The sequence below is a fragment of the Thermoascus crustaceus genome (genome assembly GCF_041956765.1).
Source record: "Thermoascus crustaceus strain CBS 181.67 unplaced genomic scaffold VTN00scaffold_1, whole genome shotgun sequence".
Taxonomy (NCBI): Eukaryota; Fungi; Ascomycota; class Eurotiomycetes; order Eurotiales; family Thermoascaceae; genus Thermoascus; species Thermoascus crustaceus.
In genome coordinates, this window is record NW_027192527.1 from 3,793,861 (window position 1) to 3,817,084 (window position 23,224).

Below are 23,224 nucleotides of genomic sequence, written 5' to 3' on the forward strand. Positions count from 1 at the left end.
TATCAAAGCTGTTCGAGCTGAGCTTTTTCGTGAATGAGTTTCCCACAAGCGAGTTATAAGAGAATCTGCGAAACATATTATCAAATTCATTTTCTCTGATTATTTCTTTCCTTTCAGCTACAACCCTTGAAGCAGTTCATCCGGCACAATGACAGGCTCAGAGTCCACGGCCGAAGAGACGAAGAAGTCGCTTGTTCAGCAAGCTAGGGCATGGGGAGGTGCGCAGCCTAACAGTCTCCCTTCTCTCTTACATTTACTATAACTATAAATTTATTTTACAAAATTGCTGACATTCGCGACAGAGTCTTCCTTCCCACCAACCCTCCTTGCGACGCTCATCACCGCGCAACACGCACGCCCCTTCCAGGCGCTCCCCATGCTCTTCCCCCCAGTCCTGCTCTTCACCAGTTACGCCAACCTCCAAGGCTTCACGGTTGACAGCGCCGGTATCAGTGCGGCGTGGTCGGGCCTGTACCTGCTCCTCGCGGGTCGGCGGAAGCATCCCTTCATGAAGAAGTGGGGAGCCCGGGGAATCATCCGGGGTGCGACAATGGGTCTCTGCCTGGTGAATATTGTTGGCGGCGGGCTTGCTTATACGCTTGGCAAGAGGGAGGAAGAGGAGGAAGAGTAAGGTAGCGGATCTGATGCTTGCAAGCTACGATCTATGGTGACGGGAGTTGGGTCTCTATACGGACATGGTGTCTCTGCTCTAAAAACTATGTACACTATAATTGGTGACATCTTTATGTATGCTGACTAAATATCACGAAGTTATGAAAAGATGCTTTATCATCCATCAATGCCAAAGTGCAGTCTGCTTTACTGCGAACCGGTCGTCAGGTCATAGCATGCGCACTGGTTGGAATCGACGGCCAAGATCCCAAGACACTCGCGTACAGCAAGAGTGTAATACTCCAGTTAATCCTCTTTGTAGAGCTCCTGGGACATTATATAATCGCGGACATTACCAGGGACCAGTGAATCGAGTTTCTCAGGTGCAGACTTGGCAGCCTGTCTGGCCTTGGTCGAGCTCACCACTTCCTCACCTTTCTTCGCCCCTTCGACAAGTTGAATGCGCTGCGCCCATTCTCTCTTGCCTCCCAGGCTTTCCAACGCGCCCTGAGCCATGTTCCGAAGATAGGCCTCTTGCTCTTCCCGCCCACCCCACTCGTCATCCGGGCGCATCGTCACTCTCAATCTATGCTGAGTGAGGAACGGTTCCAGCGGTTGCAGGGTGTGTTCCGGTGGGTAGTATTTGGGATTGAAGATCCGTATCAGGGTATCGTAGCCCGTGAGATGTACCTGCTCGATGGACTTTGGATATGTACCAGCGTACTCTATCTCGGCCGCCTTGTCAATGAAGTACGGCTTCTTCGTGACACCTATGTCAATCTGCGGCACATCATCCAGGGAAGAACTTCCAGCAGCAGAGCTCAGACGAGACCGGAGGTCTCGAGCAAACAGGTCCATCATGACAAGACGGTCCTCGAACAGCGCGGGCTTGGATGGCTTGTCCGCATTTTGGGTGGCCAGGAGCAGTAGCAGCCTCGATGACGCGCCGGGGTTTTCGGCAAGGGCGGTACTGGCAATCGTCAGATGGGCGAGCGTTGGAGGATTGAAAGATGAGTCCAGGACATAGAGAACCTTGGGAGTCGTGGGCGGAGGAGCAACGGGTACGGTACCAAGGATCTCGAAAGCGCTCGAGGACGCGACGAATTGTTTGAGCGCCGCGCTGTAACGCACACGGAGGCTCTGGAGAGAGCTGGTGGCCATACTTGCGTCAGCCGCGGAGTGGTTGTATTATGTTTGAAGCTCTCTGGGATAGCTTAGGGATTCCCGTTGAGGCCGTTAAGAGATTCTAGACCTGACCGTGCTTGGGATCATCATTATTATCCTTGCGGGGGACTTGGTCAAAGCGGAAAAAGGACGATGCAGCCGGGCGGCAACGTGATGCCGCAGTGGCCGCACCAGCCCCGACCGCCCGGAAAAGGTGGCTTCACCTGCTTCAGCCTCGCAGCAGCCGCACCCTTTCCCACGGGTCTTGCTAGCCACGCTCCATATCCCTTGGACCCCTATTTTTCAATCATCCTCAATGTCAGGCTCTGTGCTTCGAAACAAATCCGTGCACCTCCTCAAACTGTTGCATCCAGAATACTGCCAGCTGCTCCGCACACCGCCTTTGAGTCATGACAAGCGATCTGCACACTCTAAGATCGCTCCACATGTTAATCAATGTTAATCAGCATCGATGATCGACCCCGCGGCGGGGTTGTCATCCAGCACTAGTTGAATAACTGCAAGCACATCAGAAAAGACATGTCGTCGTCTTCCAAGGTCATTCTGACGTTATCTATGATAATTTTGCACATATAGTGGCATCAACAGGCGTCGGAAAAAGGTTGTTGGCTTAGAGCAGCCCCAGCTGCTTATGTGAAACGCTGGTCTCCCGCAGAGGTTCGAAATACCTTAACGGGGCAAAAAGCGAAAACGACTCGAGAATCAGCCGGTTCTGTGGGGTCGCGCAGAAACAAGACGACGCCGTTGGCCGTGCTGCAGAACGGACCAGATAATTCAGGATCCATATGTGTCCAGATCCTTCTGTTTGCGCCATTCTGGAAGATTATTCTAAATTAATGCTGCTAGCAGTTTGGGCAAAATCTTGAGCCGTAAGCGAGATGCGGCCTCTGAACAGCCGTCATCCAGAGGTCAAATAATCGAGACGAACATCTGTCACATTCCGGTGATGAGTCTTTGGCACACTCTGGTCACTGTTTGTGTGTTTATAATCCTCCCAGATCTATTTGCGCAAACTGCCAGGAACGTTGCAGACGTAGCATTTGGATTATGCAAACCCCTTTTAAAATGACCAATAGCCGGCCGGTGCGAGGGCGCCACTCCCTGACACCGACTCGTGGAACGTTAGATAAGATTGCTCCAGGGCCACGCCTCTTCCGCTGTGTTTGTGTATGCCACCTTGCCTGAACCTGACATGCGCCCTCTTCGGATAGTTAAATTATTGATGTTTCGGAGAAATCATGTTGTTTTCAGGACCTCTCCACGCTCCATCAGACGTCGATGTTTCTGACCGCACCTCCAGAGAATGGCATCTTCCGTTCTCCGTCTCGTAGGCTGCGCGGCCTTGAAGGAGATCCCGACAGGGGCCCCGGCATAAAATGTGAAAAACCCTACGGCTAAGGCCGTAGGAGATGTCTGGCGGCAAACGACTAGCGAATCATACCAGCACGCTGAAAAAATTAAACACTCCCTAATTTCACCGGGCCTAGCAGGATCGAGCTTAGTGAGCTGCTCCACCCCGTATCGGGACACCCACGGCGCAGTGTGCCTGGACTCTCTCGGCTCCCGTCCCTGACCTTATTTCCTTCTGCTCCCCTTGTCCTTCTTCCTTCTTAAGGCTGCCAGTCTGTCCTTCTTGTTCCCCTGTTCTCTGTGCCAGAGAGCCGTTCCATTCTTTTCTCACCACCGGTCGTTCCTTTACGCGAATAGATTTCGCACTCACGTTCATTTAAACGGCGCCGACGAGTCTCGAAACGTCTCTTTCAAGTACATCGATTCCAGAGGCATTGGCTGCTTGCTATTTTCCAACATGCACTTCCCTAGCAAGATCTCCGTTGCCCTCGTGGCTTCGCTGGCCGCTGTTGGTGAAGCGGTTCACCCTCTCCACCTCCACCAGGCCAGAAGATACGGCAACAGCACGAATGTCATTACCTCTTCTATCCTTGTGATCCCTACTCCGCTTGAGAAGGCCTCGGAGTCCATTACCACCCCGCCTGTTGCGCTGGGCACAGGTCTGGCCGGTGCCGTTCCAGTCCCAGAGCAAGACCCGAAGACTGAGGATCTCACTCTCACCTACACTCTTGGAGCTGGCACTTCCACCACGGTCGTTACCACCACTATTCACCGTACTGCTACTCAGACTCACTACGTTGTCGAGGTATGTGGTATAATTATGCTGCGCTCCATCATAGCGTTCAATAATACTGATACTAGTATATAGACTCCTGAGCCTGAAGTCAACGAGAAGGCAGTGAGTGAGCCTGAGGATGAGTCCACTACGACTCTCTCCTCCACTTCCACTACCACCAAATACATCACTGTCTACCCTGTCGCCAGTGGCGCTGCCAACGACGAGTCTGCCAACGGTCAACCCGGAAACAGCCAGTTCGGTCACAGCCAGGGCAATGGTCTCGACGTCTGCGCTCAAGCTACTGTCACTGTTACCGAGAAGGAGGTCGTCACGGTGGTATGTACTCAAATCCTCTATTTCAAATTATATATAGCTGACAGTACTTGCATAGACTGCCATCCCTACCCCTGTCAATGACCCAACGAACGCTATTGTCGACCCGCCCGCGGTCACTACCCCTGAAGTCAACGAGGAGGTTCCAGCCTTCACCACTCCTTCCGTGGTTCCCACCCTCCCAGCTGTCCCAACTGTTGTCCCACCACCATTTAGCAACGGCACGCTCCCTAAGCTGCACAAGCCCTCTGGCTTCTTGACCAGCAAGTACCCATTCCCCTCCGGCTACGCCCGTCTGTAAATGGAGGGAAATTTGCGTCGTTCCTGCTTGAGTTGAGTCGCCGGTGGCGACTTATCGTGGACTGAGAGATATTGGATATCTTTCATTCGCGCAAGGCGCGCTGGGATTTGTACGTACCATTGGAGAACAATAAAGAAGGCACAATGGCTCTTTTCCATATACATTTTTCAGTTCTTTTAGAGGGAACGCACGGCCCATGGATTGGATCTTTCTTCTAGCTTCTGTCTATGATCTTCGATGCGGTACCCTACACTTTTTCTTTTTTTTTTTTTATTCTATGGGATCTTCGGATTCCTTTTATGTTTTTATCAACAAGGGCTTCTTCAATTCCTTTTTTATCTTCCTGTCAATGTCCAAGTACATGAAGATGAAAAATTCCAGGTTGCTCTCGCAGATATCTTTTTGTATATGTGTGGAGGCCAATCTCGGAGACAAGAGAAGCGATCTTGAATATATTTATCTATCCTCCTGTACAATTATTTCTTTTCTGTGTATGTCAGTGACAAGTATAGGCATGGCTATCTGCATAGAAATCTCTTACGATGACATCACCCTGGTTTATTCCGACGAAGCAGTTACTACGTATCTTAGCAACAATCTCCTGCGGTCGTGTGCCTTTCTTGCTTTCTCCCTGTTAGCATATTCCCCCAGCAAACATTGAGCGGATTCCTGAAACCGCACGTGGAGTTGGAGCGGGGAATTACTCCGTGTGTGTACATATATTTATGGTTCCACCTTCCAACCTCGACGACCGTTCCCGTGTTTTCAGGTATTCCTGCCATCCCACACTGCGATCTGGGCATCTCTTTCCGTTTTCTGTCAGATGTCATCTATCCAGACCCCAGATCGTCCATAATATTTAAATAACCTGTGTTGGGCTGCCCTCTGGACCTCTTTCCTTTTGAGACCATACCGTTTTGTGAATCTGGATCTTCCGTTCCACGGGTGGTCGGTCCACATCCATTTCTGGTTCAACACACCGCAACTGGGCACCATGAGACCGTCTAACATTGAGCCAATATAAAAAAATTGGGTCCGCGCGCGGGAGCTTTTTCAGGTGCGCGTGGTTGATGCCTGTCATATCCACATATTTGTTTTGAAACATATTTCTGTGGTTTCATTGGAAGCCATGTATAGGTGGGTCAACGTCTACACCTATATAGTAGTCGGGTAGGTAGATAACTTCAGTATCGAGGAGATCTGGTATCTGTTCAATCTAGCAATTTGCTTCAATCAATGGATGTTCCTTGTGCCTCTTTTTTTCGGACCAGCTCTCCAACTGAACTTAGGGACCGATTTAAGGGATATCCATCTCAATTCGTAACTTAAGACGCATAATGTTCCAACCCCTTGTTCATGATTATGATTTTTCCCTCCTGAGTGACCTTGTCCATCTCTGCTAACACACTTCCTGTCCCTGAACAGACTGAACAGTCGAAAAGGATCTGATTGAATAGATCGATGTTATCCAGCCAGTCTTCCACCTTCTCATCAGCAGAATGTTTCCCTCACTATGTTCCGCGGCCTTCACTACTGGCTTGTTGATTCCCTCGGAGCGGCGGGGCTTCTTTTTGGCTGATGATTCGGCTGGTTCTTTATCCTTTCGCTTTTTTCTTTGCTCAGTCCGGCCTTCGCCTCCATCCTCGCCATCGTCATCGCCGTCGCCCTTTCCAGCGCCCCCGCCAGGAGGAGCACGATCCTTGCCCTTGCCATCATCATGAGTCTCAGTCTCCGGCCGAATTGGCTCCCTATATAGCTCGAGCAGCTCCAATAGCTTCTGACGAGTCTCACGCGGGATCGCAGCATCGTTGATGGTCCCAATGGCTGCCTAAGCCCGCCGGAGGAAAGCAAGAGGCGCACCGTGCCAGCTTCTAACGGGCTCAAAGTCGATATTATCCCGGAGGTAGTCGAGGAGTAAGTAGCGACTATATGGGCCCCCCTGTGGTTGTGTCCCTTACTCCTCTTCCTCCTCCGATGGAATGTTATTATTATCGTTGTTGTTATGCTTGCCTCGCCTGTACATGCTATGCTTCAAATATATTTCAGCCGTGGGACTTCGCGAGGGCTGCCGCCCTGCAGCAATCTCTGACGATCGATGCGTTCATGCTCAATGAAGTAGTCCAGATACTGCGGGAAAAAGACGACGCTGGGGTTGAAGAGATCGTCGAAGGCTGCCTGGCAGAGAGAGCATAGGAGGACGCAATTCATGGTGTGGCTTGATATGCGGAATTGAGCAGGCCTAGATTCTCGAACGTTTTGCGCTTTAGAATTTAGGGTTAGCGGGGGGAAGTTAACTGTTAGCTAGCTGGAGCTGATTCTCTCGACTTTCAATAACAGGAAGGGAGGTAGGTAGGTAGGTAGGTGCTCAGCTGGGTTGAAGTGAATCGAAATAAATGAAACTTAGGTACTTACTCCTTTGTCATCTTCAGGGAGGACATGGACAGCCTAGTGCTTGGCACCACAGATCCAACACTCACTCCCGTACTGTAGCAACATGGTCTTTCTCCCAGCTCCTCTTGTAGACTCGATATTCGTCCAGCTCTCAGTGGACCTGTCGGGACTCTGATTGCCCCGTTTTTTGTTGGAGGGTTGGCTCCCGGCGTTGGTGAGGTCATTATTTCAGAGTTGTGAGTTTGATTGTAGGGAGCCCGCCCGAAGATCTTCTCTTTTCCCTCCAGACCAAACTGTTTTGTAAGTACATATGTTTTATTCTCATCTGTCTCTGGTTCAACACACCAGCATGCGCTAGGCACCATAAGTCCGTGAGATGTCGACCTATGTAGAAACACCAGGTCTGCACAGCACGTGATTGACGTCCACTGATGTAATGATTCTTTTTCCCTGTCCATATATTTGTTTTCGAACCATTATGCTTCGTTGTTTATTGGCTTTGTGTAGGGCAATCTATGTAGTATAGTATTATTGTTGAAGTATAATAGCAAACTTGGATGAACTGAACTGGTAGTGCTATCTTTTTATAAAAGTTTAACAATTATTTTGGAGGTGACAAGAAGAAAAATAATGGTATATATATACGCTAGGCATATGTATGTATTGAAAGTTATTAATACAGGAAAAAAAAGAGCAATTGAATCTTATCCGACCCAGATCAGATTGCAAACTCCGATCCTTCTAAGTTATATGATATATATATATATATATATATATTGTACAATTATCCCAACAGGAAATTGTAAGACCGACTGTGGTTATCTTATGACTTTTCCTCTTCTATCACCTTACCGTTCATCATCCACTGCTTGAAGCTGCAGGACAGCATCAAGTCCCTCCCTCGCGATCTTCCCCCGCATGACCTGCCAATCCAGCCAGGTGACGCCCTGGAGGAGACAGTCCGCGAGATCATCCACTTTACCGATATCCACAGCGGTGGCTTCCTCCGATTCGGTGCTAGAATTCTTCTTCTTGTCCTTCGTCTTATTCTTATTGCTCTTCCCTTCCCACTTCCGCAGATACGCATTTACAACCTCCCTCATCGCAGCGTCTGATCCGATATCCACCTTCACTGCCTTCGATGATGACTCCTCATTCGCTGCTGCTGCTGCTGCCTCTTTCTTAGAGGCCGACAACCAATTCCCAACGACGTCGATCTTAGCCTTCTTCGTCTCCGTCGAATTCAACCTATTCTTCTTCTTTTCCTTCTTGTTCTTTGCGCTCTTCTGCGTCTTTTTCAGGCTCTCACTAACAACCTCCGGCATCATCTTCATCCAGTACCTCGCGACACGCTGCGGCTCGATACTCTGCACGACGATCTGCGGGACACGACCATCCTGGCCCTGACGGGCTCTTTCTCGTGCTAACGTGTGTAAAACAGCGTAAAGCATGCCCTCGAACACTCCCACGCGGAGCGTCCACTCCTGCACCACGGCACCACCGCCGGAGCGGAACCGTTGCCGCTCGATCAGGATGTGGGTGGGGTTGTATGTCGTAATGAGGGAGGTGATGAGTGTGTAGGCGTGGGAGGCGTAGAGGGCGGGGGAGAAGGTGGTGTTGTTGGATTCTTGGATGAAGAGTGCTTCTTCGGGGTCTTCTTTTCCTTCGTTTTGATCATCGATTGTCTTCTCATCTTTGACTTTTGGTTTTGATTTTGATTTAGATGACTTCTTTTGCTGAGATGCTGCCAGTGTGGTGGCAAATATCGACGACGACGGAGTCAACTCAGTAGAAGACAAAGACTCCACGGAATTGGGAAACGCAGAGACAGCAAGACGATGCCACGCGTTGAGCGTCGGCACCGGCCCGGAATCCAATTGACGGTCATTGCTTCTTCTTCCTGCCCGAACAAGCAGATGGGCAAAAGCAAGATTCTGAATCCCCATATCGATGCTCAGGATGCTCAACTCCTTCCTTTCTTTTTCGCCCTTAGTATCCTGCATCCCCTGCGCTGCTTTTGAGCCATCATCTTCTTCCTGTCTTGTCCCAGACTGTGGTGGGTATTCATACTGCTGCAGCTCCCTTTGCAACCGCCGTACAAGGACTGCCTTTGGCCCTGACAGCTGGATGCCCGTCGCCTGTGCGATGCTCTCGAGCTGGGCGCTTTTCAGTGAGGAGAGCCATGGGAATGTGCCAGTTGCGGCTGATGCGAGAGTTGATGTGAGGCGCATAGTTGCTGGCTACCTAGCCCTGCCTAAGGTAGCTAGGTAGGGTTTCCCCGTTCAAGAGCTCCCGACGGGGCTGAATGTTGGATTGAATGAACGAAAAAGGAAGAAGGACAAAAATCATGCGAGAATCATTGTGGTAATGCAATGTCATATGCTTAAGTGCTTGGATAATATATCGGTAGTTGCGTGGGCGGGTTTAAACGATAGCACCAAGGGACTGGATGAGTCTAGTTGAAAGAATGGGGAAAAGATTGCAAGGGGAGGCGATTCAATTAGAAGGATACCTAATAATACAGGGGAATCAAGATCACATGGAACAATTCGAAATTCACAATATGTATGCAACGAGATGTATATGAGGTTTGATGCGAATGATCGCACCAAACGTGTTGCTATTCGGTAGTATCTTGATGCCCGAAATTGAAGTTCTCAGATATCTCCGAATATGACTTTGCTATGAATCACGTGATGTACAAGAGCTACTTCTGAACGTTGACGATGCGTATAGTATGACCTAACATTATGACTTTTATGTACAGTACAGCAATGCATTAATTAAAAGAATGGAGTGATGCGTATGCGTTTCGCTAGAATCTTTCCGAAAAAAAAACCAACTGAACAATGACTGCCGCCAGGCCATTTTGGCAAGCAATGCCTCCCTCGCCTGGACGCCAACAACCATTAGCTATACAAGACGCTAAACTGCATGTCAGAACATAAATTAAAAAGCTTTTGCATCAAGAAAAAGAAATACAGTCAAGAGATATGCGGGATAAGGGGAAGAAGGCAATCTAGAAAGCGATACCGTAAGTTGATAGGTAACGTTCCGTTCGTAGGTAATCTCATGTCATCAAGATGATAAACGAGCTGCCATCTCCATCTCGGAGTCGGTCGTGTCGGGATTCTGGTCCATCGCTGCTGCCCCTGAGATTTCGTCGCGCAGGTAAAGAATTGGTGCCCAGACTCTCCAGTGCAACACGCCAATATGAGCAAGCCGCATCGCAATACCCTCCAACTCAATATGGCGTTGCGATATTGGCGGTTCGTAACCAAATTGACGGGGCAGCTGCGACTCGCAGATCGCGAGTGGTGACATATATAGGTATTTCTTTGCGTATGCAAAGGTCGTATTCTCAAGTTTCTCCAGAAGAGGCTCTTGGAAGTAGTGAAACGGGCGAGACTCGTTGGATAAACACGACCCCAATTGCCTTTCAATATCGGAGAGGACATCGTCAGAGACTGCGTCATCACCACGGCAAGCAGCGCATGCGAATCTGGCGATCTCCAGGCTCACACTGCTTCTGGTTTTCAGCCAACGAGAGTCATAACAATCCTCGTTTTCTTCTAATAGCGACAATATGCGAGACCGGAAATTGGAATAAGTGACCGCTGGTAACGAGAGATACCTATTCTGCTTGCGAAGATAGGTTTCGAAGATGCACCAGCAGATATCGAGGTTGATCATATTTTGAAGCTCGAACCTCATTTGCCACAACCGCCGCCCACTGTCGCCGACGCAAAACGTTCCTGGGAAATGAACTGGATTGTCAAACTGTAGGAGTAAGCCGAAAAGACCGCGGAACATTATCTCAAGGGGCCAGAAACTGTCGACTTCCGAATCCTTAGGTAGTTGGAGTAGCGCCTCTCTTCGTAAACCCAAGTACCAATTCCTGGAGGTTTCGACTCCTGGATCATTCATTCTCTTGAGGAAGTATTGTTGTAGAAAAGGAACAGTGTCCTCAATTAAGAGGACTCGGAATGCGCGTATTTGATGATTTGCAACATCCTACTTCTGTCAGTGCGGTACTCATTTTTCAGTGACATAGCTCACCCACCAGCTTCATAGCCTCAAGGATCCCGAAAAGCATCTGCAGCCCCTCAACAATCTTCCCCACATCCTGAGCATGGAACCCCGAACTAATCTGTTCAACCATCTGATCTGCCCACTCATCCCTCATGGGAGCACAATGTGTTTTCAGAAGCCCAGCGAGCCAAGTAGAGAGACCAACCAAATCGAGAACTCCTTTCCGGATTTGTTGCATCAGCAGAGAAACATCTAGATTCTGTGTGACGCTTGGATGATCGCGCTCCGGAACAAGAGTCTTCAAGACGTCCTGCAGCGTCTCGAACATTTCAGGCAGCCGAGGTGCAAAGGCCATTTGACCACAATTTCGATTCTGCTCTTGAGAAATATCCAGGTTCTTGGACGCGCAGAACGCATAGATCCATATTTCTATCGCCATAGCTTCCCAATACTCAGCCGCTTCTTTTCTCTTCTTCCTGCCCTTTTCCCCATCTAGGTCTGGCTTGAAATGAAGATCGCGATCGAAATTCGCATCCATTCGGAGGTTGATATTGGTCATGATGCGGGGAAGGTCGAGCTCACTGAGGGTGCGTTTAGTTACCGGAGGTTGTTGCTTTGCAAAGCGAAGCAGGTTGAGACTCCTTCTATTCAACCCCAAGCCATCAGGAACGATCACCGCTTCCTGTCGCCGCGCGTGGGCCTCGCTCTGTGGGCTTGAAGAGCATGGAGAAGGATGATATGACCCGTTGTCATGAGAGACCGTTGTTGTCTGGCATCCTTCGTTCACCTCTGTGGAAAGCTCGTCGTTGTGTGATTCATGCGGGCGATCAAGAGTGTCATTTTTTGGAAAGTTTTTGGAGTTACCATTCCCCCCATAAGTCTCAAGGCGATATTCGGAGCTTTCCTCCTGCTTGCTAGGCGTATCCCTTCTCGCTTCCTTCGTCTTTTGGAGGTCCATCTCCATCGACCTGAGATGAGCCTTAGGCAGATGACGCTAGACCGACAATGACGTTTTTGTAAGAGCTGCAGAGGTTGTTGTTGCTATTTCGCGGGAGTTGTATAATGGTGGGCGACAGGTGAAGGTCTTTGCTATTAAGCAGGTGACATATTCCGATACACCGCCTGGTCGGTCGCAAACGATACTTCGAAAATTGTTTGTAAAATTTGCCTGTCGCAGGCGAAAGATAGTCGAGTAATGGCAAATGATAGAGACAAACGAATGCTAGATTGAGTAACGGTCTGAGGTCCGAGCAATCCTGACCTAAGGGGTTGCCGGCATGCGACAACGTGGCGAGCAGCCCGGCAGTAGAGAACGAGGAGGGCACGCACTAGCTATCCAGGAAAGCAGGAGGCAAAACGACAAACAAGCAACAGGTCCCGATGTGTTCAGAGATAAAACAGGCAGCTTAGCCCAACAGATCGGCGCAGTCGGGTTGTTGGTGAGACCGGCAAGGTGTCATTCGCTCTGAGACCAATTGCAAAAAGGGAGCAGGCATTTTCAACAGGACGGTCTGGGGGTAAAAGGGAAAAAAGATTACCAGAGAGGAAAAGGTATTGGAAAGACAGAGGAAGAAACGACCTGACCTGCTGCGCTGAGAACAGCTTAACTAGCGAATGCGCCACTCTAATGCCAATCCTTTTTTCCTGGCACCGCTGAGGTGTCCCAAAAAAGTGAGGCTGTAGATCTCGGATTGATCGCTTGCAGCTTACAATTATGCGAGGACAGCGTTTCTGCTTCTGGCATTGCTGACGACCTTGCCAGCTAAACCTGTCAAGGTCCAGCCAGGGAGGCCACCTGCACGAGCCACAACGCTGAGTGACGTTGTGGGCCTGGCTTAACTGCGTATTTTATTATTATTTCATATCCGATGACAGGAACGTTCGGTGGGAAAGCAGGGGTATCTGGGGAAAGCCGTTACTCCGTACACGGCCACGCGCCGAGATCGTTCATACCGTGAGCCGAGGGACGCCGCAGCAAATTGCACATTAATGCGGCGTGGAGGAAGTGCAACACTAAAAAAGCTGTCATCAACATTCCTCACAATGGGGGTGGCCGGATAGGTCTCCAAGGAGGTTTGCGAGGACGCTGCTACCCGGGAAGAGTGGACAGAACACGCTCGGCATTCTGAGAGGTTGAAGGTCAGTCGGTTTCGTCGAATATGGAGTTTGCGATGCTTGTTGATGCAGCCTTCCGCCCCGCCATTGTCACATTGCTGGGGCTGGCCAAGCCCAGACTGCTCAGCACTATCAGACTACTCTGTAAATCGCGGCTATGGCTGGGCATGGGGGAGGAGACAGCAGAGCATCTGGCGCTTAGGAGGAGCTATACAAGCTCGAGGCTCCAGGCGCGAGTACCTCATAAAGTGATCGAGCTTCCACCTTGGAACCCACATCCCAATGCTCCTCGCCTGTTGATGATCCCTCGTTACTCTGCCAAAAGTCTCACGGTTTGCTGCAGCAGAACCCTGCACTGATGCTGGCCACGTCGGGATGAGAGTACCGATTCTGAACGAGAACGGCCTCCGCAAATCCGCCTTCGGCCCTGCTGTCAATGTTCCAATAATGTGGCATGGTAGCACGGAGCTACTACTATCCAGCCCGACGGGAGAACCGTAATGGGGACTGTGGGTCGAACTCCACCGAGATTTAGTGAGGCCAAATGTCCGCCGCGGAATCCTGCACTACGACCATGGGGTCCTGAGAGCGCGGCGTTGCGGCAGCACTGCGTCCCCTGTTATGTGCCATATGATCCGGTATGTGAAGCTTGGCAAGACGAGGGAGATCTCCACTCCGCCTAGAAGGTAGGTAAACAGGACACCCTTGGAAGCCACCATCATACAGACACTGAACAGAAAGCCCTGTTTCTGCACCCACGGATCCGAAGAGACTCAGGGCTCACGGGACCGATGGGTGGCTCTCCAATGCCCCATTGAAAACACGCGGCCCTCAGGGGGCTGAAAGATCGACAAGCAAGATTAATGGCAAGGCGCAATGCTTTTCGCCGTCGCCAACGGCGCCAGAAGCACTGCTGAGACCTATCGTCACGACGAATAAAGGGGTCGCGGTGACCAAAGCTCGGCCTTCGCTTGGCGCCTCACTTTCCTCTGTGTAGCGGTCCGGTCAAGCCGCCTTGCCAGCAGCCAGTGGCCCGACCTGTCACCTCCGTGGCTGGGTTTTGAACAGGCGGTAAGGGCGGGATCAACTGACTCATCGAAACCTGAGATAATGCGAAGCTTCGACGAAGCGGTGCTTATCCGGCGAGGAATTCGACAGCTATTTTAGCGAAGAGGCGGTGGGGTTTGAAGGCTTGAAGCAAGGAAGACGATCGGACTCGGACTCCTGGCCTAGCGAACCCGTGACGCCGGGACCACCGCGCCCTAGCAGTGCTAGGGCTTAGGTTTTAGGGCTTAGGGCTCTGCCGCCCCGTTCTCTGCCGCCCCGTTATGAGAGGCCCCATGTGGTCCGCGGTATCTCATCCGGGGAGGCCATACCCCAGGCCCCGTTGGGATCGGACAAATCTGCGACGTTCTCTCCATGTCTTCGGCTTCGAAACGGTGATCAAGCATTGTGATGTGCACAGGGCAAGGCATGGCTTGGTGTAAGGGTCTCAACCGCCATGTTAGTCAGCAGTCTCGACGTCTAGCCCCTCCGCTCTTTCATCTCAATAAGCCATGTTCATTGATGCCAACATCCGGCGATGGACATTCAATTCCCACAACAGCGTCTTAAAGAACCTGTTGACTGTCTTTATTCCGATGCCTATTCTGGAAATAAACCTTTCTTCACTCGCCATGGGTTCTATTATGGCTTTATTTATGAACAACGATTGGCGTTCGATGGGTCGCCGGCCTCGTTGGTTGGCGATATGCCTCTTTGTATCTGTTTCATAGATCGATAGATCCTAATCTCTTTATATACTAGTTTCTCTACTTCTCATTATTGGATCTTTTTTGTATTCTGCTTCCAGTTCTTTACTTGAGAGGTTTCAGATACAATGAGACCGGAAGTCATGAATTTCAGCACCCTCTTCACCCTCGTGTCTCTTGCTTGGGCTGTGCCCACGCTTGTTACGAATCCCCTTAATGCAGTATTCAACGCATCAAGCTTTGAAGTCCATTCGCTTCCTGATGGTCCTTCCTTGCCTCGTAGCTGGGCTGGCCAGCTCCCCGTTCCAGGAACGCTCGTTGGGAACTCCCTATTCTTCTGGTTGTTCGAGGCGGAGGAACCTGCATACGATGACAATCTTATCAGTAAGAACTCTCCATATTGAACTACAAGACCATTATATCTCAGACGGGCTCACGATGCACTCATAGTGTGGTTCAACGGAGGCCCCGGCTGCTCGTCCTTGATCGGAATGGCGGAGGCCAACGGCCCCATTTCCTTCGTCGAGAGACGACGACTCTGACCGCGAACCCTTACTCCTGGACGAAGCTGGGCCACGTCCTTTACATTGACCAACCAGTTGGAACTGGCTTCTCGACTGCGAGTGAACCCTACCCGGCGAAGAACAACGCTCGTGTGACGTCTGATTTCTATGCATGGCTTGGATCATTCTGCAAGGTCTTCCCTCAGCTGCTCAGGAATCGGACCCATATGATGGGAGAGTCCTATTCCGGGATCTACATCCCCTACTTTGCCTCTAAGATCATCGAAAATCATGATTCGCTCCCGATAAATCTGAAATCCATATCCCTGGGGGACGGCACGTTTGGGAACAGTGCAGCTATGTCCTCCGTGGCGATGGGGAGCTATCTCAAGTCTCAGAGCTCGATGTTTGGAATCCTTGACCATATAGTGACCGCGTTCTCCGAAGCGGACGCCATCTGTGGCTTTGACGAAGTCATGAAGCAGGCGAATACCTCCCCACCGAAGGGGCTGATCAGTATCCCCGGTAATCCGGAAGATATCAACCGTCGAAGCGTTGAGCGCCGTGACCTCGACCCGATCCTCGATGGGACGTGCGACATCCACCCCGTTACGCCGGAGCAAGTGAAGTTCTCGATCCTGAACTCCAGCTGCTACGGACCATGTGCGACCTTCTCCACCGCTATGGACTACATGCAGACTGCTTCCGACTCCGGCAATGGCAAAGCATGCTTCGACATGTATAACATCAAGCATGACTGCGGAACAATCGGCAAAGACGCACTGCTCGCCGCGTACTTCAGTCGCGCAGATGTGCCAGCCGCGCTTAATATCCTCCCTCCCGGCAGCAACAGCAAGGCCAGGGCATTCAGCCCCTGCAACTCCAATATCCTCTCCACTCTCCTCTCCTCCCCATCCGAGCCTATCCCGCCCGCTTGCGACATACTCCCAACCCTAACCTCGAACACGGGCGCCAACGTCTCCCTCCACTTCTACCAAGGCGAATACGACATGCTGATCAACCACTTTGGCGTCGAACTCTGCAAAACATGACCTGGAACGGAGCACAGGGGTTTTCACAGAAACCAACCGCCGTATTCTTCCGTGACGACCCTGCCCCTGTTTCCAGGTCCAGATCCCTCCGCTCTCAGCAGGAGGAGGCTTGTCCAGAAGAGACGGGTGATGTAGCAGAAGGACCTGGAAAAGAAGCAGGCACTTGGATCTCAGAACGCGGCGTGACGTACCACTTTTTCCGGGGAGCGGGCCACTCCGTTGTCACAGATAAGCCGCGGGAAATGTTCGCTTACGTACGGGACGTTGTTCTCGCAGTCTGAATGAACCTTTTCATGGTAATACTAAAGAGAAATGGATGGATGAATGAATGGATTGATGGATCTATAGATAATGCATGGATATTATTAACTAGAATAGAAAAGAGATGCAATTATTGGAACTTTAGAAGACAGGCAGACAGACACTAAAAATTAACTAGAATATATTCACTTCTTCGAAGAGGAAGAATCCCCCTGTTCCAACGTCCCCAAATACCGACTCTGCTCCAAAAACACCCTCATCACATCCTCCACGTTTGTCCTCCCCCACTCAAACCCCTTCCCGGCCAAATACCCCTGCACGAACGAACCCTCTCCACGCCTCCGACCCCGCAAACCCATCCAAGAAACACACGACCCCCAACGACACCGGCCACGTCTCCCCGGGCAACAGATTCCTCCTCACTTTCTCCATCCCGCGCTCGATCCGGCGGATGTAATCCTCCATCCCGTGGCAGCGGTCGTAGTCCGTGTTATGTAACAGCTCCCTCACGCCCTTGAGGGCCTCGAAGGGGTTGGGCGGCGGGTCGTATTTGCGTCTGAGGTGGTTCCACATGTCGTGCGCGTTTTCGATGTGGATGACCTCGTGGAGGATGGTCGGGGAGAGGCTCCGGCCGATGATGTAGATGGCGCGGTTGTTGAGGCGTCTGCGGTCTTCTTTTTCTTTCTTCGTTTGGTGGTCGTGTGTTTCTTGGAGGTTGGTCGAGTGGGCTTTGTTGATGTGTTCGGTTTCTAATAGCTGGGGATGCGATTTAGGGTCCAAACTACTGCTATTAACAAGGGGCAATGTGGCTGTTGCCGTTGTTGTCGGCAGCTGCTGCATCGACGGCATAGTAGTAATAGTAGCTGGCTCCGTCGGCTCCGGCAGCGTGCCCGTGACAAGATCCCATGCATTTTCTCCAATCAAGTTGATCTTCGTGGCGTCTGCCCACTCCTGATAGTTCTTGTATCCGTTCAGTATTATTGTGGGCTGGCCGTTGTTGTTGTTGCCACCGCGGCCCATATCCGGCGTTCTCTGTTCTATCGATCTCTATTTATACATATATTGATTTGATGACGGGCTATATGTCGGTGTACTGAATTTTATGCTTAGTATAATATATTAATAAGAGGTCAAGCATCGAGATCGATTTTATTTATATATTAATACTGTATTGTTGGGTCTAACGTTGATCTGACCATAACCTTAATAAGTACCTAACTTACCTATCGGGGACCTAACCCGACTGCCCGGCACGGTCTGGACCTGACCTCATCCTCACCGCCACTCATGTACAGTATACCCAAAAGAAGCAGCAGGAAGGCTGAATGGACTAAATAACCATATTGAAACCAACGCGGCATAAGCAAGCAAATAACCAAGCTGATTATGATTAGGAATGCTGTAATAACAAAAGACAACCCTTATAATTGATCATCCCTGCTTTTATTTATTCTATATCGCTTCCTGGAATCTTTTCTACTTCCCTTTCTGAATTAAAGACTTAGTACAGTGCAGTGTTTGTTTGAAGAAACTAAGAAACCAAGCATATTGATAAAAAAGGAAAAAATTCACCATGATGTCTATATATTTTATTTGTTTCGCACTCTCGTAGATTCATTTTGGTGCTAACTGAAAAAGAAAACAAGCAATGAAATTCTGTATGTGTCCTGTCCATCCACCACATCCCAGAAAAACAAACGCAAAAAGGAAAGGAAATTGCGGTTGCGCACAGGAACCCATACTCCGCCCTCGCGATGTCTAGTAACCAGACCTTGCTGCCTTTTTGCCCAGAAATCCAGAAAACAAAAACGAAAAAAGCAATGCCAGTTATGAGCAATTTAAGCCAGTAACACCGTCGACACCATTCAACAACACAACAAAGAACCCAGAAAACAAGAGCTGGAGATACGCTGCAGGATGACGAAAACTTGACTGATAATTCTTGGGGATATATGATAGGATTCGTGTGCAAGATCGTGAAGGTGTGATGCTAGGTGACAGTCGACATGGAAAAGTCTCTGGTTAACGTGGTAGAGTACCCAACGAAATGCGTTGAAGGCTGTGAACGCAAAATATAGTAGAGTGTGGGAACGTCCATTCATCGAAGGTCAAGGGGAAATAAGGGTGGATAAGCTTATGTTGTTGTTGCAGACAATATATGCCAAAGAAAAAGATTTCGGAGTCGCGGAGATTAGCAACACAAGCCGTTCTGTGCCAAATCACCGCCGAAGAAAGAATGGTACTTGATTTTGCATCGAAAGCAATGTGTCGGCTCTCTGGAAAACATCACCTGCAAAGAACCTGTCACTGTATGCACTTGCAGGTGTAGATGGCACAGTTGCTTGAGCTGCGGGACCGAGAGCAGCACTCAATGGTGTCGCTGGAAGATGTACAGACTGGGGTGAAGCGCTGGAGCTGGGGGCTGCGGAATGTGGTGTAAGCCCGGGGGCCGATACGGTCGAGTTATTTTGGGAGTGCTGCGTCTGCAGAGGTGGGCCGTAGATGTTAGGAGGGGGATTCGTCGGATTCATATCGGCAAGATAGGACCATGGTGAAGCTTCAATCAGCCTGCCAGCCTCTCTGCTCGCCTTCTGAACGGGGCGGAGAATTATGATTATATCAGATGGGAGAAGGTGCATACTTCTCACATCTCGCATATCCGTCACCAGATCGACGAAAGACTGCATGAACATCTTGCAAAGCTGCCAGAATTCACGCTGGCTGCGCATGCCGCCACCAGGTTCCTTCACTCTCATGTTTGAAAGACGGAGACCAAGTGCTTCAGAAGCATCCAAGCACACCTTGCAACGACGGACCAAATTGCTCCAGAGCATCCGAATCTCTTCAGGCTCTCGAGTTTCCTCTGCAAGCTCGAGACATCTTATAAACTGCCGGCGAGCCAGAGGTAGTGCTTGGAGAGCTGATGTATAGGCTGCAGTGAGTTGGTGAAATATTTTCTCAAATATCCGTTCCTCTTCCAACTCATCCAAGCCTGTCAACGGATTGATACGGCTCACAGTAGTGCTTGGTATCGAAGGGAATGACTCCCCTGAACGAGGGGTTGCAAGAGACGACGGCACTGACGTATTCAAAAGAGTATTGGATCTGCTACTGGACCGACTCCGATCGCCGTAGTTGAGGGGTACAGATGAATTTGGCGCGAAACCAGGGGAGCTTGCCGGAGCGTGATAGCTGGGAGTAGGAGGATATGGTGCTGCAGATGTACCGTGAGAATGCTGAATTGTGATATCGCTTCGAAGGCGGCGCATGGGCTGAGGCCGTTCTCTTGTGGGAGTAACTGCTGGCCCGACATAGCGGTCAGGATTGAGCCCTTCCTGGACTGGCTCTGGTACAGGACGCTGATCTTTCAAAGCAACGTCCTGTTTCAGCGTCTGGGGCGGGACCCCGAGACTGATGCAGGCGTTCCGAAGCTCAACTAAGCTACCATAAATCATGAGCATCAATGAGCGCACGTAGCGTGCATCGCCGTGGGTAACAATTCTGTCAACATTGTTGCGTAGCTGCGTGCCAACGTGCATGTATGCCATCAGACACGTCTCACATTCTCGCTTGACAGCTTCATTTGACATTTTCACAAGATCTGTGTTCTCTGACTGGACTTTCTCTGCATTCTCCAGAGCTTCGTTTAGCTGATCCACGTGAGTGGAAGCATTGTAGAAAACAATCTCCAGGCTGTTTCGCCTGGAATCATCACCTTTGATCACATTGATCAAAGTGGAAATGTGAGGTTGAATCTGGAACAAAGCATACAAGATCCCTTTTGCACCTTCGATGATTGGTTCCTTAGTCTCTCCTTCGTTCTTATGTTCTGGCAAGCTTGACATTCGATGGACAAATCCGTCTCTCAACCGCCTCCGTTCCCTTGGGCTACTCGGACTCGAGGAACTGCTACCGCCGCTAGCCGGAGCGGAAGGCTTTGTTCTCAAGAGAGAGCCATGACTGAGGCCACGCAGATGACTGTTGCGATACGGCCGTCCTTCATCCAATGTGCCTAAGTCAGTGTTTTTCCTGTTGATCACCCCCATACGCTTGCTCCTTGCAGCGGCAGAAGACTGGATGATACTCTCGCTGTTACTTCGATTACGCTCGCTAGGCCAAGTAACGGGACTAACACCAGGTCGCTGATGACTGCCGCTCTGGCCGGATGCGATACGATAGTGAGACCTCATTGGAATTGGTGGAGGTCTCGATGTCGGTGACCTTGGGTCTGAGGACCCATCACCGGTACTAGGGATTACCGGAAAGCGGCTATTCATCCCGCGTTTGATGGGCTTGGGAGTATCTATCATAGTTTCACTGTGCGACCAGGGTTAGCTCACACAGTACAAATGACGGACATCATATCAAAGACTCGTACCTGGCCTCGCTCCCACTTTCTGTATCCGGTGTCGTTGCTGGTTGCCTGCTCTTCAAGAATCTTTTGAGCTCGGCGGTGACTGCAACTTCCTTCTCATTATCTGTCATCGGCAAATCGGAAACTTCTGCCTCCTTGGCCTCCAGGACCCGTCGCAAAGGATATTTCAAAGAGTTTCCGGCAACCTTCAAAATTTGCAGCTTGTTCATCTCCGAAAGTCCAGTGGGCAAATCGTCTAGGCGGTTCTGCATAATCGAGAATACTCGCAGCGATTTCAATTTCCGAATTTCGTCAGGGATCTTGCTGATTTTATTCCGGCTCAGATCCAAAATCTCCAGCAAAGGCAGTTTATACACCTATTTTCACGTCAGTCCTGGTTTGTGACCTGTAGGCGCAACTTCCTTACGAACCCCCTTTGGAAATTCACGGAAATTGTTTGCCCGAATGTTCAGGTAACGAAGATGAGAACATTCTGCGAAGCGGTATGGGATGTGGAAGATATGGTTATTTGACAGAGAGAGCCTATTTAACGTTAGCTTATGCTCCTTAAGCAAAGAAATCGAATGGGATTGAAGCATTATCTATGCACGACAACTTCTGTGAGGGGATGGTACCTCTCGACTTCATCCTTGATGATGTCCACCACCGATTCTGGAATCCGGACGATGTTTGAATGGCCCAGATCAATTGTCAGCTTTGGCCGCACCACGTCACTGACGGGCTCACTCCCGGCCAGCGAACGCTTGGTCTCCAGAATCCCATTTTCGACGGCTCGACGGGCGAGCTCGATGGTCTCCTCCTGCGTGAGCTGCCTTGGTTCAATGTGATTCCTGCCGCTGTTGCCACTATCTCCGCCGGTACGATTCGTCTGCGCGGCTTCTTCATGACGAGAGGTACCATTGCTTTTCAAAGCGGGTGGAGGGTGGCTTGGTTCTGGGGTTCTCCGGGTTCCATCGTCATCACTGCCTTCAGTACGGTACCCTTCAGCAACAGCACGGTAGAATCGCGGGGGCCTGATGGTATCCTCCGAGGGGACCATGGCGGTAAGCATGACCGACGACGACGGAGACGGCCAGTCAGCCGGGCGTCTGCTCAAATGTACGGTGGGCTTCTAGTGTCCAGACCGCTTGGTCAGGATGTCAGCGGACTCCAAGGTGTCAATTCGTGCTTAGGGACCGGATCAAGGTCGCGATGCAGCATAATCGGTGCACGACGAGCGTGTTAAGTCGAGAGGCAGGGAGGAGCCATCGAGCAACGCTGCAGGCACAGTATGAGAGCTTCAGATGACGAAAGACATTTAGAAAGTGCGACGTCAAGCTCGAGTAGGCTGTGGACTATCGATCAGTCCATACCGCTGTTGTGAGCTGTCGGGCCTTTAGGATAAAAGATTTAGCTGCCCGAAGTTTGGCGGACAAGGGAGAACCAGTCAAAAGGGACAAGCGTGGGCTTTGTTCCCTGGGCGTTGGCTGGACTCGAGAATTCGAAGCGGGAGGGATTCCAAGATCAAGTCAGACGGGTTCTTGGAAGTTCTAAAGAATGAGAAATCGACTTGGATGTGGAGATGCTGTGACGTCCGAGCTCACAGGGGCAGGGGTACAAGGGCCTAAAATCCGGAGGCTGCGATGGGGGGCTTGCAGAACGCAGCGGCGGTGCGACGAAGACACCGACTCTATCGATTGCCTTGTCGATTGCAGATTAACCGCTGATCCCACTGATATGCTTTGGATCCGGGGGGTTCTGGGGAGCCGCTGGGGGCGGAAGACGAGTATCATGTCACGGCCGCGATAAAGGCCGAGGATGGCCTGGAATCCGCCATTTGTGCCTCAGGAACGGATAACGGCGCTCAACGGCGCGCCGCCGCGTCCGCCCATTCGCCGGCCGGTGCACGTGATGTGCTTCGATGTGCTTTATCACGACCTTCTCTGCTCTTTAGCCCGTGGATATTGGTATGCGTTTGCCCTTGAAGCAGCAGAGCATCGACTGTAGGTCTCAACTTGGCCTCGAGCTCCTCCGTATCCATGCTGTTCTGTTTCATTCTGCACCATGAAACGCTTCGTGCCGCCGGAGGTCTAGTCGAGACAAAAACCGAAACAATAGAGGCATATCACATTCCTCGTGTCTCCCTCCATCTACCACTGGGTCTCACTGTCTCCTAGTGGAATGGGCCGTACGCTCCGGTTGATCA

General features: G+C 50.7%; 9 protein-coding genes across 9 annotated transcripts; 3 read left to right on the forward strand and 6 right to left on the reverse strand.

Annotated features, from left to right (window-relative positions):
* Window positions 1-148: 148 nt before the first annotated feature.
* Window positions 149-631, forward strand: VTN00DRAFT_1338 (uncharacterized protein; the record flags this gene model as incomplete). Its single annotated transcript, XM_069427434.1, has 2 exons — window positions 149-218; window positions 303-631. The coding sequence occupies 2 exons, from the start codon at window positions 149-151 to the stop codon at window positions 629-631; spliced, it is 399 nt and encodes a 132-aa protein (XP_069292040.1).
* A 287-nt stretch (window positions 632-918) lies between these two features.
* On the reverse strand, window positions 919-1,773 carry VTN00DRAFT_1339 (uncharacterized protein; the record flags this gene model as incomplete). Its single annotated transcript, XM_069427435.1, has 1 exon — window positions 919-1,773. One exon carries the CDS (start codon window positions 1,771-1,773, stop codon window positions 919-921), a length of 855 nt encoding a protein of 284 aa, XP_069292041.1.
* Window positions 1,774-3,604: 1,831 nt separating this feature from the next.
* On the forward strand, window positions 3,605-4,559 carry VTN00DRAFT_1340 (uncharacterized protein; the record flags this gene model as incomplete). Its single annotated transcript, XM_069427437.1, has 3 exons — window positions 3,605-3,952; window positions 4,016-4,261; window positions 4,317-4,559. The coding sequence occupies 3 exons, from the start codon at window positions 3,605-3,607 to the stop codon at window positions 4,557-4,559; spliced, it is 837 nt and encodes a 278-aa protein (XP_069292042.1).
* Window positions 4,560-5,958: 1,399 nt separating this feature from the next.
* VTN00DRAFT_1341 (uncharacterized protein) lies at window positions 5,959-6,767 on the reverse strand (the record flags this gene model as incomplete). Its single annotated transcript, XM_069427438.1, has 2 exons — window positions 5,959-6,387; window positions 6,615-6,767. 2 exons carry the CDS (start codon window positions 6,765-6,767, stop codon window positions 5,959-5,961), a joined length of 582 nt encoding a protein of 193 aa, XP_069292043.1.
* Window positions 6,768-7,798: 1,031 nt separating this feature from the next.
* Window positions 7,799-9,181, reverse strand: VTN00DRAFT_1342 (uncharacterized protein; the record flags this gene model as incomplete). Its single annotated transcript, XM_069427439.1, has 1 exon — window positions 7,799-9,181. The coding sequence occupies one exon, from the start codon at window positions 9,179-9,181 to the stop codon at window positions 7,799-7,801; it is 1,383 nt and encodes a 460-aa protein (XP_069292044.1).
* An 847-nt stretch (window positions 9,182-10,028) lies between these two features.
* Window positions 10,029-11,946, reverse strand: VTN00DRAFT_1343 (uncharacterized protein; the record flags this gene model as incomplete). The annotated part of the gene is made up of 2 exons (XM_069427440.1): window positions 10,029-10,964; window positions 11,014-11,946. The coding sequence occupies 2 exons, from the start codon at window positions 11,944-11,946 to the stop codon at window positions 10,029-10,031; spliced, it is 1,869 nt and encodes a 622-aa protein (XP_069292045.1).
* Window positions 11,947-14,976: 3,030 nt separating this feature from the next.
* VTN00DRAFT_1344 (uncharacterized protein) lies at window positions 14,977-16,403 on the forward strand (the record flags this gene model as incomplete). Its single annotated transcript, XM_069427441.1, has 2 exons — window positions 14,977-15,191; window positions 15,299-16,403. The coding sequence occupies 2 exons, from the start codon at window positions 14,977-14,979 to the stop codon at window positions 16,401-16,403; spliced, it is 1,320 nt and encodes a 439-aa protein (XP_069292046.1).
* A 549-nt stretch (window positions 16,404-16,952) lies between these two features.
* Window positions 16,953-17,684, reverse strand: VTN00DRAFT_1345 (uncharacterized protein; the record flags this gene model as incomplete). Its single annotated transcript, XM_069427442.1, has 1 exon — window positions 16,953-17,684. One exon carries the CDS (start codon window positions 17,682-17,684, stop codon window positions 16,953-16,955), a length of 732 nt encoding a protein of 243 aa, XP_069292047.1.
* A 1,199-nt stretch (window positions 17,685-18,883) lies between these two features.
* Window positions 18,884-22,090, reverse strand: VTN00DRAFT_1346 (uncharacterized protein; the record flags this gene model as incomplete). Its single annotated transcript, XM_069427443.1, has 4 exons — window positions 18,884-20,981; window positions 21,043-21,395; window positions 21,450-21,561; window positions 21,654-22,090. The coding sequence occupies 4 exons, from the start codon at window positions 22,088-22,090 to the stop codon at window positions 18,884-18,886; spliced, it is 3,000 nt and encodes a 999-aa protein (XP_069292048.1).
* Window positions 22,091-23,224: the final 1,134 nt, after the last annotated feature.